The following is a 20,646-nucleotide window of genomic DNA, read 5'->3' as shown; positions in this document are numbered from 1 at the left end:
TTGAAGCTCTAGCTTCAACGCCAAAATGTTGCAATAGTAAAACAGAATTACAAAATTGCCCCCTCCCTCCAGGTAGCACGAATTTATGAAAATGTTCAGAATAAAGACTCAAAATGTGATTTTGGAAATCTAGGAGGAATTTGCTGATTTTTCGATGAAAATATCAAAAACCTAGATCAGAAATTTGATATTTCCAAAATCTAGGGAGCAATTGGTACCACTGCCCCCTAATTTTTTTCAAAATTATTGTTTTGTCTCTATTTTGAAACATTAACTTTAATTGAATTTGCGCCCCTTGGAGATATGCAAAAAAGCTTCTGAAAAAGCTATGTCTCAAAGGGCTAGAAATAAACTTATTCTTGGACACAAGATAAGGACGTATTTCGCATTTTTAAATTTTATAAGAGAGCAAAAATCAGGTTTTGAAGTGTTTCACGGAAAAAAAAATATTTGAAGATTAAAGCGAAAAAGAAGTTTCGAACTATGATGCAAAGAAAATAAGACAGGAGATATTTGAATATAAATAAGAAATAATAATTTGAATGAAAATAAGAATATAATGAAAAGGAGATATTTGAAGCATTCAAGTCTTAGAAAATTGCCAGTTTTCAGTTCCGAATGAACCTAAAATGGTCTGTTCATACCCTATCGTCTAAGGTAGGATTTTTTTTTCTTTTTCTTTTTTTATGTTTCGGTTTCTTTCAAGAGACCAGTTTAGTTTCCACTCTTTTGTAGATCTGCTGCCGTGAACAACTAACTATCAATTTTATTGTAGTTGCATATCGTAAAATTTACTGCAGTTGATAAAAGGGCGTATGTGTTTCTGTTATTTTTTGCTTCATTTATCTTATCGAAGCACTTGAAGTTTTCAATATACCTTCCTTAAATCTTCCTCATTTGATTCTTATAGCAGTTCGATATGGAAGAGTGCCAAAAAGAGCAAGGGAGAAGGCGGAGCAGGAAAACTCGGATAGTTTTGGTTCGGGCGGGCCAGAAGAAGAGAGAGAATTTCATCGAGATTTTTCGATTTTGTCGGAGCGAGAAGACGTTAAAAATTCCCCCCTGTATGACCTGATTCGAGCTGTGACACAAGCTCATCATGCTTACTGCTCATATACAGAAGAAAAAACAAGAAATTTGCACAGAAAACCAATTGAAGTGGTAAGTACCGCCGTAACCTTTTCTTTTTTTTGTTGACGTTCGCAAGTGATTTTTGTCAAAATCCAGTTTGTTGTTTGTATGGGATTTTCATTTCGGCCTGCATATAAATTAGCCCATATTATACCTAACGCAAACACAGGATCAGGAAAGAGTGCTTTAATTTAATTGTTATGAATACCTTTTCTGCAGTTAAGAAGGTCAGAGTTTTGGGGCGAAACTCACCATAATAAATGAAATATGATACATGGGATTCGTCTAGACGGGTTTAGCTTCACAGTCAAGAGCAGAAATAACCACATAGTAAAGAGTAATGCTTTTCACACTAGGAAGTAAAACTTTTCAAGTTATATTCTTGGAGTGAAATTTATGGGTTTTTTTAATAACATTTTTGGCTGATTTTTAACACGTTGAAACTTTCAAAGAACTAAAACCCTGGTTCCAAGCCATTGATTTAGGCGCCTAAGATGTGCGACATATTTGGCTCCAGGAAGGTTTTCGCATCGTCGTTGGCTCAAAAACTGAAAAGGCTCGTAGCAAATAACTGTTGAATCGCGTTGAGTAGTCATTACAAGGAAAATGTTAGTGAAAAATACTGCAATAGGCATACCACACCCCGAACTAAACATCTTCCATGGGAATAAAAAGTTATAAAACCGGTATTACATGAAGGCAGGTTTTCAAAGGATCCCGCTAAGATAGGTAAAGATAAACCTATTAAAATACCTGAAGCATCGTCAAATAAGTAAAAAAAAAGGTCGTCTTTTTCAAAGTCAGATTAGTTACGGTTGTTTGATATTAGTTGCACCTATGGGCCTGAACCGCTGTTGCCAGATTATATAAGTAAGCCTTTGAAAAACAAGGCAAAAATAAGCCCGACACTTTCTTTCCTCAAAACCAACTTTTACTTCGTGTATTTATCCTTATGAATTGCTCGGAAGAAACAGTGCATCTCTCCCTGTATAACGGGCAAGTGTGTAATTCCAAAAGAATCAACAATCTGCAAACAGCCACGTTATATTATAAAAATGTTACCTGGAGCCTGAAAGCAAGATAGTATTTCTCAGTAAAAAGATTACATACAATCGGTAGGTTTATTTTAAAGGTGACTATTTTTGTGCAAATCTTGGTATCTCCCTGTATAACGGGCAAGTTTGTAATTCCAAAAGAATCAACCATCTGCAAACAGCCACGTTACATTATAAAAATGTTACCTGGAGCCTGAAAGCAAGATAGTATTTCTCAGTAAAAAGATTACATACAATCGGTAGGTTTAATTTAAAGGTGACTATTTTTGTGCAAATCTTGGTATCTCCCTGTATAACGGGCAAGTTTGTAATTCCAAAAGAATCAACCATCTGCAAACAGCCACGTTACATTATAAAAATGTTACCTGGAGCCTGAAAGCAAGATAGTATTTCTCAGTAAAAAGATTACATACAATCGGTAGGTTTAATTTAAAGGTGACTATTTTTGTGCAAATCTTGGTATCTCCCTGTATAACGGGCAAGTTTGTAATTCCAAAAGAATCAACCATCTGCAAACAGCCACGTTACATTATAAAAATGTTACCTGGAGCCTGAAAGCAAGATAGTATTTCTCAGTAAAAAGATTACATACAATCGGTAGGTTTAATTTAAAGGTGACTATTTTTGTGCAAATCTTGGTATCTCCCTGTATAACGGGCAAGTGTGTAATTCCAAAAGAATCAACCATCTGCAAACAGCCACGTTACATTATAAAAATGTTACCTGGAGCCTGAAAGCAAGATAGTATTTCTCAGTAAAAAGATTACATACAATCGGTAGGTTTAATTTAAAGGTGACTATTTTTGTGCAAATCTTGGTATCTCCCTGTATAACGGGCAAGTTTGTAATTCCAAAAGAATCAACCATCTGCAAACAGCCACGTTACATTATAAAAATGTTACCTGGAGCCTGAAAGCAAGATAGTATTTCTCAGTAAAAAGATTACATACAATCGGTAGGTTTAATTTAAAGGTGACTATTTTTGTGCAAATCTTGGTATCTCCCTGTATAACGGGCAAGTTTGTAATTCCAAAAGAATCAACCATCTGCAAACAGCCACGTTACATTATAAAAATGTTACCTGGAGCCTGAAAGCAAGATAGTATTTCTCAGTAAAAAGATTACATACAATCGGTAGGTTTAATTTAAAGGTGACTATTTTTGTGCAAATCTTGGTATCTCCCTGTATAACGGGCAAGTGTGTAATTCCAAAAGAATCAACCATCTGCAAACAGCCACGTTACATTATAAAAATGTTACCTGGAGCCTGAAAGCAAGATAGTATTTCTCAGTAAAGAGATTACATACAATCGGTAGGTTTCATTTAAAGGTGACTATTTCTGTGCAAATCTCGGTAAGTCTACGCGGTTTAATCTCATGACTGGGAGATCGAATGAGCGGTAGGTTAAGTGGATGTGGAATTTTATGTTAAAATTTTCAGGGAGAATTTTCTTTTTGCAGAAGGAGGGGGTTAGGCTAAGTGGCTATGGAATTTCGTGTTTGGGGAAAGACGACAACAAAAATTTTCCCATTTACTCAAAAAGGATCGTACAATACTTTTTTTTTCTTTTTAATGCCTGTTATCCAACGGTGTCAACTTAGAAATAATTAGTGTGTAGTGTAAAAGCTTCGAAATACTACCAATGCTAAAAGTCATGCTAGTACGGACATGATAAAGATCGATTGCTACTAAAACATCACCTATTTTGTTGCCGTTTCCACCAGGCCCAGCTCTGATGTTTCGTCCATCGCCAAGAAACCTATCAAACTATACGTGCAACATTGACAGACCAGCCAAATAAAGCTTACACAGGAAGAACGTTTCTCGGGGCCTGATTCTGGACTGATTTAATAAAAAACAGGTTTTTCCAACTGTAAGTAAGGAGCAACTTCAAACGAACAAAAATTATTGCGTATATGAGTGGATTGACCCCCTCGTCAATACCTCGTTCTTCATGCTAAAGTTCGAATTTTTTCTAATTCTTTAAGAATGAACCGTGAATCACAAAGGCCGTTTAATTAGAATAAATAGCTCTTTTGAAAAAAATAAGAATACTTTAACGTAAAGAGCGAGGTATTGACGAGGGGGCGAACCCCCTCATATACGTAATAATTTCTGTTCGATTTAATTTTTAATGTTGATCCTTACTTACAGATGAAAAAACTTGTTTTTTTATTTAATTTTTGATTGTCTTTTGAATAATGCTGGGAAATTCAGCGCCTCCTTCATGGAAATTATCTTCCCCCGTGGAAAATTCTTCCCTGGAAAGATCTTCCCACGTAACCCCCTTCCACCGAACCCCCCCACCATCCAAAAAATCTCCGCTGATAACGTCTGCATGCTTCCCAATAACCAACACTATATGTAAACAATGGGGAAAGTTCATAACTTGCAGCCCTTTCCCCGCGGACTGTGGGGGATTAAGTCCTCCTCAAAGACATAGCTACTGGATTTTTTGACTGTGCTGAAAAAACTACTATCTCAGGATTCTGACCCGGTGACGTTGGGAAAAAATTAGCGCGGGAGGGGGCCTAGTTGCCCTCTAATTTTTGGTCACTTAGAAAGGGCACTAGAACTTTCAATTTCCGTCTCAATGAGCCGTCTCTCAACGTTCTAGGACCACTGGGTCGATACCATCATCCCTGGAAAAAAAAAACAAATAAATACGCATCCGTGATCTTTCTTCTGGTGAAAAAATTCAAATTTCCACATTTTTGCAGATAGGAGTTTGAAACCTCTACAAAGGATTCTTTAATACACTGAATTCGATGGTGTGATTTTAATTAAGATTCTATGACTTTTATGGGGTGTTTCCCCCTTTTTTGAAAATAAGGGGAATTTTATCAGGCTCGTAACATTTGATTAGTAATACTAAACTTGATGAAACTCATATATTTAAAATCAGCTTTGAAATCTCGTTATTTTGATGTATTTATTGGTATCAAAATTCCGTTTTTTAGAGTTCCGGATACTATTGAGTCGGGTCGCTCCTCACTTACAGTTCGTTACCACAAACTGTTTGATTCTGACAAAAGAGCGACATTTGAGTAAAATATTGTTGCATCACTGTATATCATAATATTGGGTATTATTTATATTCTACTGAGAACGATATTTAGCTCTAGAATAGCAACCTGTTTTTCAACATATCTTTTTCTACGGTAACCATATTATCGTATTCCAATACTTTTAAATCATATATAAGAAATTTGAACATGTAATGCTAAAACAGGCAGCAAAAAATACATGTAAACAATTTTTTGAATTCAAATTTGATAGGAAAGATATAGCAATTAACAAAAATCACATGTTAAATTCTTCATAAGCGTTAGCAGTCATCGGCAGCTTTAAATTTCATTTAGATGTACTCTTGGTATTTCTTGAACCTATACAATTTTTACCATTTTCGACCTTTTCTGTGTACTAAAATTCCACATTGCAAGCAAAACATGAATCGTATTATATATAAAAAGATATGAAAATATTTCATTTAAAATCTAAAAACTTTTCCGTTTTATTTTCATTAAAAAAGTAACATTCAAACAAAATATCATTACATCCCTGTATATCGAATTATCTGAGTGTCATTTACGGTTTACTGTAAGCAACATTTCTTTGTTGCAATGTGTTTTTCAACACATTTTTATTTTGACAGTAATTATAATATCCTTGTTTCAACACTTTTAAGCCACATATAAGCAACTTAAACGCATATTACTAAAATATGTAGCAAAAAAAATATAAGCAAATAAATTCACTGGATTCAAATTTACTAGAGATAGCCATAGCATTTCGCTGCTATACCTACCATCTTAATTTTCATTCAGTTCGGAAATTTTTAGCTTTTAATTTCAATTCCAACTGAGCAAATTTGCAATCAGAAGCATGATTCAAGCTTAAAAAGAATCGTCACGACCTTGACGGTTTAATGAAACTGAACAGATAAGCGGAATCACGACTAACATCTCAAGAGATGGAACACGGCAATTGCAGAGTAAAAGTGATCTGCGTAATCGTGACATAAGCTACTGTTATAATACATAAGTATACATCAAAACGGAATATTAATAGAAGAACTTACAGCTGTTTTCTTTTCAAATAGTTCGTTGCAACGAACAGTAGTAAGGAGCGACCCGGCTGAATAGTAACCGAAACTCTGAAGAACGGAATTATGATACCAATAGTTACTACAAAAATTACATTTTAATGCTGATTTTAAATATATAAGTTTCTTCAAGTTTAGTCTTACTCATCAAAAGTTACGAGCCCGAGAAAATAGCTCTTGCCCAATGATTATCTGGACATGGACCCATCTCCCCCCTAATTTTAAATATTATTTTCAAAACAAGAGTTTGTGTACTGCCTCCTTCCTTAACTGTAAAAGACTAAAACCTATTTGCGTCATAGCGTCATCACCTACTAAGCGTCATTGGAGCTTTACAGAAACCAAATCATTTTACAAATATTTTCTTTTGTGCTTACAAAAGAAAACATACATTTCTTTATATGAATTACTTATCCCCGGGACTGGTTACTTGGAATTTTACGAGAGACTTTGGATCATTTTTTTTTTTTTTTTTTTTTTGTTACAAACAATGATTTATGTTTGATTGTTATTGTTGATAGTTATGAATAAAAACAGTAAAATTACTTAAAAATAAACGAAACTATACGAGTAATTGTAGTAGCATCGAAAAGGAGGGCGAGGAGAGGTAAAAGCTTAAATTATTAAAAGCCAAGAATATTATATAAAATGTGCTCACGGTACATATTTGTAAGTTGTGACAGCAGTATTTTTATTTTTTATCATATGAAAGTTGATTCATGTTTTTAGTATAATTAAATAAAAAAAACTAGTTTTTTTAACTGAAAGTAAGGAGCGACATTAAAACTTAAAACGAACAGAAATTACTCCGTATATGAAATGGGTTGTCCGTTCCGCAATCCCTCGCTCTTTACGCTAAAGCTTTTAATTGTTTTAAAAAGTAGAATTGTGGCAAAGAGTCAAACTTTAGCGTAAAGAGCGAGGAATTGCGGAGGGGACAACCCATTATATGCAGGCATATTGACGCAGGCAGGCATTTGGCCTATCGTCTAAAAATATCATTATTCTTATGATATTCAATACTTTTCGGATAATTGGCATAACTGGTATAATTTCGTATAATTGACATAATTGGTACGGATCCGTTCTCTTTGGGGGAGCTGGGGGTTGTTAATTTGGAAAAATTAGAAAAATTGAGGTATTTTTAACTTAAGAACGGGTGACCAGATCTTAATGAAATTTAATATTTAGAAGGAACTCATGTCTCAGAGTTCTTATTTCAAATCCTGACCAGATCTGTTGACATTGGGGGGAGTTGGAGGGGGAAACCGGAAATCTTTGAAAATGCTTATAAATGTCGTAGATACGTGATTGACGTAACCGGACTGGATCCACTCTCTTTGGAGTATTTGGGTGGTGGGATTCAGTTCTTTGGCGAGTTTGGTGCTTCTAGACGTGCTAGGACGATGAAAATTGGTAGGCGTGTCAGGGAGCTGCACAAATTGACTTGATAAAGTCGTTTTCCCCGATTCGACCATCTGGAGGCTGAAGGGAGAGGAAAAATTAGAAAAACTGAGGTTTTTTTTAACTTACGAGTGAGTGATCGGATCTTAATGAATTTTGATATTTAGAAGGACCTCGTGACTCAAAGCTCTTATTTTAAATCCCGCCCGGCATTAAGTCTCTGATTTTCTTTTTGAAGCAATCTATTGATTCTTCGAATTTTGCTAGAGCTCATGCCATATGAGCTCTTGGCTCTTCAAACCTCGTCAAAAGTGCCATATGAGCTCTTAGCTCTTGTTTGTTTTTTTTTCAAACCGAGGTGTATGTTCCGCTGTCAGCAATGCTAAGGTTTTGGTAGAAAAATTTGGGCTCCAAGTGGGCTTTCCAGGGAAACGTCTTGGATGTTTTACTGAAGTTGAGAGAAAAGACACCCTCGTGCTGATGTCAGTATAAACGGAAGTGCTCGTTGTTGTATCAAATTTAAACAATTTTCTTGATCAATACACAGAAAAGACAAGTTTAAAGGATCACTTCGAAGTGCTTATTAAAACAAAATGCGGCAAGTCTCAAAAATTGTCGCACAACTAATACCATGTTTGTAGTGAGAAATTATCGCATGGAACAGATTGTGCAAGGTCAACTGAAAAATACTGTGTTGAAATGAAACAGATTTCTGAAAAATGTGTTTGAGCCACAAAAAGAATCATTAATGTTGCATAAAAATATCAATCTTGTTTCAAGTATTTTTTGAACACAAACCATATTTTGAACTTGAAACAGAAAATGAACTGTTTAAAACGCTTCAATAAAGAAGAATGCCAATCTCATTTTAAGTATATTTTAAACAGTAATCAATAATTATATTTCGATAGAAAAACTAACTAGGGATAGCTGTGTTTTTGGAAAAGTCGTTGGAAGCTTATTGTCTACATCCTGTTTAGTTCATAACTGTGTAAAGTTTAAATCAGACTTAATGAAATTGTGTTATTTGTTAATTAATAATTGTTAATTGTGTTATATGATCTAAAAGATAAGTAAATAGCTCAAGATTGTGAAATATATTTTTTCATTTCTTTCTTGCTCTCAATGTACTGGTACTTCGGCGACAGAGAGAAGTGGGGATAACTCCTCTGGTTAAATATTTAGAAGAAATGCGTTAAAAATACTTCTAAAGCTCTTCGTTTGAAAAAATCCCTAACCTTCATTAAAGGCCAAGACTCTGCTCCCCTAATATAAAATCCTTAAATACCTTCCTTAAAAGCAAAGATTGTGCTCTCCTACCATTATATTAATAAGTAATAATTATATATTAGTATTAATATATTAATTATATAAGTATTAATAAATTTATATTAATAAGTATTTCCTTTCCATGGCAATACAATTTATCAGATTTCGGCCATTTGTTATCCCTATTATTAATTTTGTAGGAGCCCTCCATGATATGTCATTCGACTCAACATACTTTAATGCCACATTTTAACTGAAAGAATCTGGGCAGAATTTTTAATCTCTTCGAAAGCAATTGGGTAGAGGAGGGCGTCTACTTTCAGAAATCATATACAACAGGTAGTGCATAGCAGCCAGGTTGTGGCGATAACTGTTCTAAGCGTGGTGGAAACTTTGCGAAGCGTGATGGAAACAGTACCAAGCGTTGTGAAACTGTGTAGCGTATGGGGAGTTCTGAGATTTACACAAGGCGGCTGAAAGTGGGTTCCCCTCCAAAGTAGTTTTATTTAACTTCGAAGGATTGGCAAATTCATGGGTGATTGTGAAATTAGAATATCTAAGAAGAGAAGAACTCTGAAAAGGTAAAGGAAAATAGATGGATGCAAATGATCCTTTCTTAAGTGTATACCCACATGGAGGGGAAGGTAAGAATTTTAGGGTTGTCTAAGGGTGATATTTCTCCATGGGTGCCCATAAGGAGGGGGTATAGGGCGCAAGACTCCCCCCTCACTGAATGACTCTGCCTTATATTCTATATTTTTGTTTTGAGATTTCTATTATAGTAGTGGAAATGCCGATTACACCAGGTAAGGCCCCCCCCCACTAAAATTCAGCTTATGGGAGCCCCTGTATTTCTATAAAAGTGTTGCAAAAATTTTCTAAAAGTATGACTTTCTGGAGGATCTGCAGCGTTTGACTGTACTTCCTATAAAAATTCTTATATTCCCTAAAGTGAGCAGGGAACGCCGTCAGAACTGAAAAACCACCACGGAGTAATTCGTGTGCGAATGTATTAAGAAATTGTGGCTCAGTTTCATAGAGTCTGCATTAAGTTGTATTCCTGGAGAGTGGAGACTTTTTGAAATGAAAATGTAATAATTATTTTATATCTTAATTTTAGATCCCTATCACTGGTCCAACTAGTCCTGGGATGCCTACGTCAACTATGGAATCGAGTGAAAATCACAGATTAGCCTTATTTTCAGCTTTTGCCAAACAAATTCATCCTTCCATATCACAGGTGGTCGAATTTGCTAAAAGAGTACCTGGTATGTAGCCTTTTGATCATAAAATGATGCTTTTTTCTCCCATAGTGGCTATTTTTTTTCTCCTAAGAGCTACTTTTAATAATTTTACAAGAAAGTGAAATCTCACAGGAAACACAGAAAAAGTAAAAAATCAAGATTAAACTAACCCTGTGATGAACCAACACTCTTCAGAACTAGATACAGAGTAACAACGTTCACGTCACTAGATGCAGTTCGAAAGGGGTCGTGTATTTTTTTACCTTAGGCTGCCTCTAAAATTTGCATCGACATATCCAAAGTACGCAAATATATGATGTTTAGCTATATTTAAAATCCTTTGAGGGTGACAAAAGATCAAGTTATTACTAATACAGCTGTTCACTCATTTTTATTCTGTTTTTATGGTGAATTCGTCATAGTCCTGTGGACCTTAGTGGCTTACGATCTTATTTTGAATACTAATCGGGAGCACAGTGATATATGACTTTTGCAATCGTAGACTTTTTTTTATATTAAGATTCAAAAGGGATCAACATCTGCCTTGAAGTTTGGCGTCAAAATTTAAAGATAAGTCGAGAGATCTCGCTACTGGGATATTGTTAGTGGCGCATTGACGGTCTCATTTCCTTTCCAATTTGGTGTCACAGCTTAAAGATAAGTCGATAGATCTTGTTACTGGAATATTATTACTGGCGCATTGACGGTGCCATGTTGCTTCCAGTTCGGTGTCACAACTTAAAGATAAGTCGAGAGATTTCGTTACGGGGATATTATTACTGGCGTATTCACGGTCCCATTTCCCTTCCAGTTCGGCATCACAGCCTAAAGATAAGTCGAGAGATCTTGTAACTGGGGTTTTATTACTGGCACATTGACGGTCCCATTTCCCTTCCAGTTCGGCGTCACAGCTTAAAGATAAGTCGAGAGATTCCGTTACTGGGATATTATTACTGGCGCATTGACGATCCTATTTATCTTCCAGTTTGGCGTCACAACTTCAAGATAAGTCGAGAGATTTCGTTACTGGGATATTATTACTGGCGCATTAACGGTCCCATTTCCCTTCCAGTTCGGCTTAAAGATAAGTCGAGGGATCTCGTTACTGAGATATTATTACTGCCGCACATTGACAGTCCCATTTCCCTTCCAGTTCGGCGTCTTGACTTAAAGATAAGCCGAGAGCTCTCGTTGCTGGTTTATTATTACAGGCTCATTGACGGTCCCATTTCCCTTCCATTTCGGAGTCTTGACTTAAAAATAAGTCGAGATATCTCGTTACTGAGATATTATAACTGGCGCATTGACGGTCCCATTTCCCTTCCAGTTCGACTTAAAAATAAGTCGAGAGTTCTTGTTTTTGGGATATTATTACTGGCGCATTGACGGTCCCATTCCCCTTTCAGTTCGGCGTCACGACTGAAAGATAGGTCGAGAGATCTCATTACTTGGACATTATTACTGGTGCATTGGCGGTCACATCATAAAGGTATTTGGTTATGTAAAGAGCATTTCTGTAACACTAATCTTCATCTATTTCCTGTAGATTTCATACTAGACGCGTACACATTTTTTTTTGGGGGGGGGGGGGTGTAGGGGGTTAATATGTCAAGACAGAAAAAATAAGCACGTAATAAGGGAAATTTTAGGGTGTAGGCCCCCTCGGAACTTTTGGTTATACCAATAATATGTTTTGTATAATTCGCCTTCTTTTGCTACTTTGGTGGACTTGCACCCTCCCCAGAATAAGTTACTAGGGACATGCTTCATGTAGTTTGCGCGTTATGTAATTTTACTCTGTTTAATAATTATGAAATCTTTCATGTTTCAACTCCTGATAAAAATGAAGCAAAATAAATGTGTCATCCAATATCCAACCTATGCTTAACCAGTTTAATATTGATATCTTTTAAACCACAAAGACCATCAAATTATACTGTTACGAAATATTACGAAATAGATACATTGGTCAAATCAGTCTTTTTTCAGGTTTCCTTTGCCAAATCTTTAGTACGTAGTCTTATATAAACCAGAGCCACTTAAGCCAAAGTGATGTGTGTATTTGTCAAAACTTTGCAGGTCTGCGAGCTCACACTTCTTCAGCTAGTTCTTTCAATCCCTTGCCCAAATTTTTCATGCTTACTTCTCTTAAGCCAGAGTGACTGCCCGAGTGACTTAAGCCAGAGCAGTCCTTGCATTAGTCAAATTATTTATCTTTTCGTCTTCTTCTGCAAAATATTTGGTACCCTGTCCTCCTAAGCCACAGCGAGGGCCTGAGCGACTTAAGCCGGAGCAATATGTGCATTAGTCAAATCTTTCACTTTCCAGATGAGGGACTTCACATTTCCTCAGTCTGGTCCTTCACTTCCTCAGTCAAGTTTAAGAACTCAGTCATCTTAAGCTAGATTGAGGGTAGAGCGACTTGAGCCAGGGCAATAAGGGCTTAAGTCAGATCTTTCACTTTCAGATGTGGTGGCTGAGAGTTCTTCAGTTTATTCCTTCACTTCTTCTGCTAAATTTCATTGTTCAGTCCTCTTAATCTAGACACTGGCGTAATGTACAAACATTCATAAAGGGAAAAAAGTTTATTTTCCAAATCTAGGGATGGCATATTTGCCGTTTTAGATTTTTGAATGAAAATACCAAATACTAAGTTTTTCTTATCCATGAAAATATATAAAAAAAGAGGAAATTTTTCAAAAAAAAAGTTCTTCCAAATTTCCTCTATATTAATTATTAAATTTTTAAGCAGTTAAATTAAAGCAAATAATTTTGCCTCGAATAATTTTGCCCAGAAGAAGGTTATAACTAGACTAAAAAAAATATCCCAAAATTTGTAGAAGAGATTAGCATTATTGATTGGAGTCCTATTTTTGAAGAAAAAGAATGCCCTTAGAGAGCATTAAATAGCCTTATTTCAGCCATATTGCCTAATAATGAAAGAGCATGCCCCCTAAAGACTATAAAGTCCAGGTAACTTGTTCCACGAAAGCCATGGATGTCGATGGAAACTATTGATTAAATAGTATTGAGAAATAGGTTATATGAGAGATATTTAGATGATCGAAGGGATGAAGCTTTCAACCTAATTAAGACACAGAGGAATCTAGTGAATAAACTTCGAAGAAATGCAATTTCTAATTTTTATAATCATAAATTTGAGGATAGCAAAGGGAAAATGAAATAAGTGGTTGCAACCGTGATGATAAAAGTTCAACTTTTATCATCCCGATAACTCTATCGAAAACATTTTGATAGAGTTATCGGAATGTATAAAAATAGGAAAATAGGAAAATAGCTTCTTTTTTATAGATATACAACTGTACATTGACGGTAAATTAAAGTCGGTAAATTTTTCTCGAATATTGGTCATGAAGTGCAAGCTAGTGTGTATGACAAGTATCAAGAAATGCAGGGTAGTAGTTTTAGTGATATAAGAAGTGAATCTCTGGAAATTAATTTTAATTTGTGTAATAGTAATGAATTGAGTAAAATTGGAAAGTGGTTGAAGTCTAATTCAGCTGGAGTGGATGGCTTAACTCTTCGAGAGCTTAAAGCAATTTTAGGGTATATATTACCCTGTCTTGTGTTTGTTATTAATCTTTCTCAAGAAAAGGGTTAGTTCCCTGAGCAGCTTAAAGTCGCGAAGGTCATACCCCTCCACAAGAGTGGCTGCAAAAGCTATATTGAAAACTAGCGACCGATTTTGATTTTACCTCTTTTCTCAAAAATATTAGAAAAAGTTGTCCATAAACGCCTATATGATTTTCTCCAGGTTATTATTAAGTGAAACCTAATTTGGGTTCCGAAAGGGACATTCCACGCCTCATACCTTGCAGCATCTCGTGGAATGTGTTAGTGGTGCGTTAGATAAAGGGTACTTACCAATGTCAATCTTTTTATCGACTAAAATGTGGTGTTCCGCAAGATTCCGTTTTAGGTCCCTTACTTTATCTTGTGTACGTAAATGCGATGCATTTTTATCTTCAAGATGTCTATAATGAAAAAAGACATCACCAAAGTAACAGCACAAACACAGAAATACACGTACACCATTAAAAAACGAAAGAAACAAAAGATGTAAAAACATTTAAACAAAAAAGAAAGGCGGAAGGAGAAAGGAAGACTGTTTTCCTACTTTAGTAATTAATATAGATCAGTACTTGAATGAGGCCTTAACCCTACTAATCCATCGAATTCCATAGGTCAAACAGCATAGCTATACACAATCAACCATAAAGAATAATCCATGGACAGGCAGTCGTGTCGTCAATAAGTAAAGTCGTCATTTACCAAATATTAAAAACAATAAAAACGACAAATAATTCAAAGGTGACAACCCGACAAAAGGGCTCATCAGGAGAATACACACTTGCCTATATGGGGGTTAAGGGGGGGGATTTTACAAAAAAAAGCATCAGAAATTTGTATATACATATTTTTGTTACGTTTTTACGGGTCAGACAAACATTTGGGGGGAGGGTTCCAACCTCCTCTTTTTAACAAGCATTTTTATATTTTGGCTTAGTAGAAATGAATTTCGTTCTTTATTTGGTTGCAGCCATCACTGTCACCATGACCAACAACCTAAATACCAATTTTGCTGGAAATAATTCTGAGGGGGTTAAATATGTGCTTGGTATCTTGTGGCTTAGGGCAGTTGGTTGATCACTAAAGCGTATTCCCTGAAAGAACCATAAAATCACGGTTTGAAAAAAGTACGACTTGTTTATTTTTACGTAGTTGATTTGGGGCTGCATTGGAACCTCCATTATAAGTCCTAATTGATCTTATAACAAATAACAGTCAAAAGAGGTGTAGTTATTTATATTTTAGAGATTGGGGTGAAGGGTTGGCTCTGGCTCCATGATCTTGATTTGGTATTTAAATTGCACAGGCAAAAGGATCCCTCATCTTTTCTCGATGTGTGTTGAACGCAAGAGAGATTTGTCTCTATAAATAAAATCTGTTAGATTGTACAGTCTTCGAATCATTTGAGACTGTTCTGCACTGTTCCAAAACCGGTCCCTGGAACGAGTCAAAAAAATTCCAACAAGTATACACTTGTGAAGATGAGAGGGGTGATTATGGAGGACCCATCTCCCATGGCTGTGTAAATATGCAGAATGAAATATGTTCCGAATCTTCAAAAGGTAGAACGTGCTTCCTGCTCTACTAAAACTTATCCATGTGACTTTCTTTTTTAAACAGCTATTTGCGTAATTTTGGGCTCCTAATTTGTGGGTTCAAAATGCTGCAAATATTACAAATTTAGCCTTTTATTTTGTAATAAATATCTTCGAAAACCCCCTAACGCCAACTTTCATAGAAAATGAATATAATACTTATTGACTATCTTTTAAGTTTGAGATAGTCACTTTGTCATTCAAAACCAATTTTTCAAAATATTTCAAATTGAAAGTATTTGAAATTTATAAAAAAAAAAACACCAACTTTGATAGAACATATATGAAATATTTATTGACTATCTTTTCATTTTGGATAGTCACTTTGTCATTCAAAACCAATTTTTCAAAATATTTCAAATTAAAAGTATTTGAAATTAAAAAAAAAAACGCCAACTTTGATAGAACATATATGAAATATTTATTGACTATCTTTTCATTTGAGATAGTCACTTTGTCATTCAAAACCAATTATTCAAAATATTTCAAATTAAAAATATTTGAAATTTATAAAAAAAAAACGCCAACTTTTTTTCATTTGAGGTAGTCACTTTGTCATTCAAAACCAATTATTCAAAATATTTCAAATAAAAAGTATTTGAAATTTATAAGAAAAAACGCCAACTTTGGTAGAACATATATAAAATATTTATTGACTATCTTTTCATTTGAGATAGTCACTTTGTCATTCAAAACCAATTATCCAAAATATTTCAAATTAAAAGTATTTGAAATAAAAAAAAAAAAAAACGCCAACTTTGATAGAACATATATGAAATATTTATTGACTATCTTTTCATTTTGGATAGTCACTTTGTCATTCAAAACCAATTTTTCAAAATATTTCAAATTAAAAGTATTTGAAATAAAAAAAAAAAACGCCAACTTTGATGGAACATATATGAAATATTTATTGACTATCTTTTCATTTGAGATAGTCACTTTGTCATTCAAAACCAATTATTCAAAATATTTCAAATTAAAAGGATTTGAAATTTATAAAAAAAACGCCAAATTTGATAGAACATATAGGAAATATTTATTGACTATCTTTTCATTTTGGATAGTCACTTTGTCATTCAAAACCAATTTTTCAAAATATTTCAAATTCAAAATAGTTGAAATTTATGGAAAAAAATTAGGCAATACATGTGTCATCAGAATTTCCCTGGCACTGACTGGGATTGAATCACGCATCTATCATCTGGATGCAGCGAACAGATCCACAAGACCAGTCCCAGGGTGTAGTATGTTATTATTTTAAAAGGTTTTGTTAATTCAAAGAATCTTGCTTAGCTCATTAATTACTTCATTTTGTCCTGATTACGCTAGTTTTCTATAATCCTACAAACATAGGGAAATATGATTATTTGGTTTATTGGTACTAGCTTTATTGATATATGTTATTTAGACTGTGGAGCAATAATCTTTGTTCGTTTTAAGTTTCAACTTCGCTCTTTACTTACCTCAAAACACTTAGTTTTTTAAGATTAATTTTTGCCCGTTTTTAATTTAAATTTAACGCAGAAGCGACACTGTAATTACCTTTTATTTTTTTTCCAGGGGGGAGCAGTGCCCTCATATACGGAATAATTTCTGTTTGTTCTAAAATTTAATGTCGATTCTTACTTTCAGTTGAAATGTTTATTTATATTTTTTATTGTTTTTCAAATAATACCGAGAAATCCATGCTACACAAAATGGTGTACACGGTTTGTAAAAGGTGGGCAGCCTTGACAGTTAGGAAAGAGTAACTATTTTTCTAAAGAAGATTTTTAAGGTTTTCAACACTTAAACTAAATTTTGGCATGTCTAACTCATTTCACTAAACATATCCCCTTCCCCCTGATAAACACCAAAAAACATTAGACATACAGGTGTGGAATAGCAATAAACAAACAAAGTTGGAAAGTAACCTGACAAGCAGAAAAATGTCACAGAAAAAAAAATACTAATTGGTTCTAGTGCAAAAAAAAAAGTCTTTTCAACTAAAAGAAAGGAGCGACACCAAAACCCAAAAGAAACAGAAATCACTCCGCACATGAAAGGGCCTACTCCCCCCAAACGCCCCACCCCCCACGCCAAAGTTTAACCCCTTCTCACAACTCTACTTAAAAAAAAAAAAATAATAATAAAAAACTTTAGCGTAAAATACAGCTTTGTCAGCGAGTGCTAAATCGATCGAAGAGGTTGTGCTGAAAGCAAATGATGCATTGAGAAGCTTGGAGGTTTATATGAACCTTAGTTGGCTGTGTGTCAACGTGAAAAAGTCATTTCTAATGACTTTCTGCAGAGTAGGCATGCCAGTTGATGCTAGAGATCTAGGTATTTAATTCGGAAAGCCTATTCAACAAGTTCATAAATTGCGATGCTTAGAATTTTTATCGATTCAAACCTTTCTTGGAAGCATCTCTATGATGTGATCTATTCAAAAATTGGCAGAGGAATGGAATGCTTCATAGATTGAAGCATTTCTTGCCAAAGCGGATTCTTCTGATGATTTGTCACTCAATTGTTTACCCATATTTCATATGGCTGTCTGATTTGGAACAACAATTTCTATAGTAATTTCAAAAGAGTCCAGATCCTTCAGAACAATGCCGTGAGGATCATAGGCAAATATGTCAAGGATGTGAATGACAAGTGCTTGTTTTAAGTCTTTAAATTTGTTTAATGCGGGCCAACTGCGGGATTATCAAGCAGCAGTTTTCGTTTTCCAGTGCGTACATAATTTAGACCCAGGTGTTTTTCGTGACAATAACCGTGCTAACAGTGACATCCATGAACGTAATACGAGAAGTAGTGATAAATTGGTGATTGAGCTTAAGAGTAGCACAAGATCAGGATTTCGATTACAGTTTCTTGGAACTGCAGTCTGGAATTATCTACCAGTGAACATCAGGGCGGCTGAGCGTCTTCTAGAGTTTAAGAGAAAGTTAAAAGATCATAATAAAGAATGGTTGAATTTGTATTTATTTGTTAAGAGATAGGAGGTGGCAGGGAGGTCTGGTTGGTTGGGGGTGGCAAGGAGAAGTGGGTGGATGAGTGGTACTGAGGAAGTAGGGTTGCTGAGTTTTTTTTTTTTTTTTTTTTTTTTCTTTGAGGGGACATTGTGAACGAGATTGATCTTTCTTTTTTTGTGGTATGTTTTTTCTTTTTTTGTTAGCTATTTATTACTTTATTTTTTGATGTGTTTAGAAAATGGATAATTTTTGCTACTGCACACGAACAAAACGCATGTTTTTCCATCAGTGCAGTAGATGTGTAATGTAAAGAGTTATAATTGTGTTTATTAAGAAAGTATCGTATCGTATCGTCCAAGGAGGGAATGAAAGAAGTGGTCCCTGGATTTTTACAAGGGGAGGGGGAGAGAGTACTGCCAAACAATGATTTTGATAGTAGGAAAATTTCAATTCAGCACTTTTTTATTTTGATCACAGTATTTCCCGAGTTTTGGAGCTTTTTTGAAATTCCCATAAATTCGTTTTTATCATTGCTTTTTACTTTTAAGTTTAACAAGGATAATAGCTACCATTCCTGAATAAGTGATATTACATTAGAAAATTTGTTTTCTTTAATTTCAGTTACAATTAGGTTCGTTCTTTATTATGTTTGCTGCAACCTCGGATCCAAAATATCTGTTATAACAATAAAAAATCACACCGCAGAAAAAATTACGGCTATTTTACTAATCCATTTCTTTAAATACTCTGTCTCAAATGTAATTGCAATTTAATATGTCATTAAATAAAAAATACAAATTTCTTTGATTCAAAGTAAGGGGCAACATTAAAACTTAAAACTAACAGAAATTAGTACGTATATGAAGGGGTTGCCCTCTCCGCAGTAACTCACTCTTTACGCTCAAGTTGGATTTTTTGTTCCAAATATTTAAGAACGACTCCTGATACACAAAGACCTTTTAATTAGAATAATAAGCTTTTTAAAAATTTAAAAACACTTTAGTGCAAAGAGTGAAATACTGAGGAAGGGAAAAATCCTTTTAACCTTTAAGCTTTTTTTTCTTTTCGTTTTAAGTTTTGATGTTGCTCCTTACTTTCAGTTGAAAAAACATATTTTTTTATTTAATTCCTGATAGTTTTGTAATTGTTGCTGGGAAATCCAGCTCCCCTGCTTTGGAAAATTCTCCCACCAAGACTTCTCCATATGAAGATCCTCCCACGTAAGCACTCTCAACAGAAAATCCCCCACCCGCGAAAAAATCTTTATACTTTCCAATAACCAATACTGTATTTAAGCAATGGTCAAAGCTCATAACTTGCAAAAAACACTTATACCAAAAAACACTTATCAATGAAAATACCCCCTAAAAAGGAATTTTTCAAGATTCAGGGAGTAATAAATCTATGGAACACAGTCCCCCCTCCCTCCTAATGACTGCACTGACACTAGCTAAAATTTAATGTTTCCTTTATAAAGGTAACCTGATTCCATTTTGGCAAGAAAAACAAACTCGTGGTTCTCCGTGTAAAATACGTGGGAGTGTTTTACATAACGTTGGGGCCACTGCATGCAGTATCATTTACCAGCATCATTTATCATAGTAAAATATGCAAAGAATTCGCTAATCGTCGGAGAAGTGAAGAGAATTTTGGTAAAACTTTTGAACCTAGATAGTGGACACTAGGAAAATTCACCCATACTCAGAATTTGGGTTTTATCCCAGCAGAGATCGACTAAAGTAAACAAAGACCATTTATGATACGTAATTGGAACCGTAATTGCCATAATCCAAGATTTTGTTCGAGGTGGGGGATTTACAAAAAAAATAAAAACGTATCAGAAATGTAATTTTAACGCATATTTATTACGTTTTTACAAGGCAGACAAAAGTTTGGAGGGGGTTCAACCCCACCCCCCTAATCCCTCCCCTGAATAAGATTTTCTCTAATATGTAGGGTCTAAACTTTCAAAATTTTGGAAGTCTCAGTAGCTAGTAACGAGTCAAGAATTTTACAGTTTCTTTCATTTAAATCGTTCATACAATCTTATATGTTGTGCCGTCATCAAAATATTCTTATCAAGTCCCTAACATGATCGAAAAAAAATCAAACCTAACATAAAGACCACTACTAAGCATAAATTATGTATCAATAAAGACACTAGAAACAGATAGTAACTACAAAGTTAAAGATAGCTACGATTCCTCGAACTACCGGTTTGACAGCCATATTCTGCTTCAAAACCAGAATGACAGCTTAAAGTTTGGACGCGACCAAGGGGGTAAACG

The 20,646-nt window shown here is 34.8% G+C and overlaps 1 protein-coding gene across 2 annotated transcripts in view; it reads left to right on the top strand.

Moving 5' to 3' along the window:
* The window catches only part of LOC136037980 (ecdysone-induced protein 78C-like), a 107,243-nt gene that overhangs the window by 69,589 nt on the left and 17,008 nt on the right, over positions 1-20,646 (top strand). For both annotated transcript variants that reach the window (XM_065720890.1, XM_065720880.1), the window contains 2 exons: positions 911-1,161; positions 10,086-10,233. In XM_065720890.1, coding sequence (XP_065576962.1) covers positions 911-1,161; positions 10,086-10,233 — 399 coding nt within the window. The remainder of the gene's footprint in view (positions 1-910; positions 1,162-10,085; positions 10,234-20,646) is intronic.

The sequence above is a fragment of the Artemia franciscana genome, chromosome 2, assembly GCF_032884065.1.
Source record: "Artemia franciscana chromosome 2, ASM3288406v1, whole genome shotgun sequence".
Classification (NCBI taxonomy): Eukaryota; Metazoa; Arthropoda; class Branchiopoda; order Anostraca; family Artemiidae; genus Artemia; species Artemia franciscana.
The sequence above is the reverse complement of the archived record's forward strand: the minus strand, read 5'-3'. Positions and strand labels throughout refer to the sequence as shown.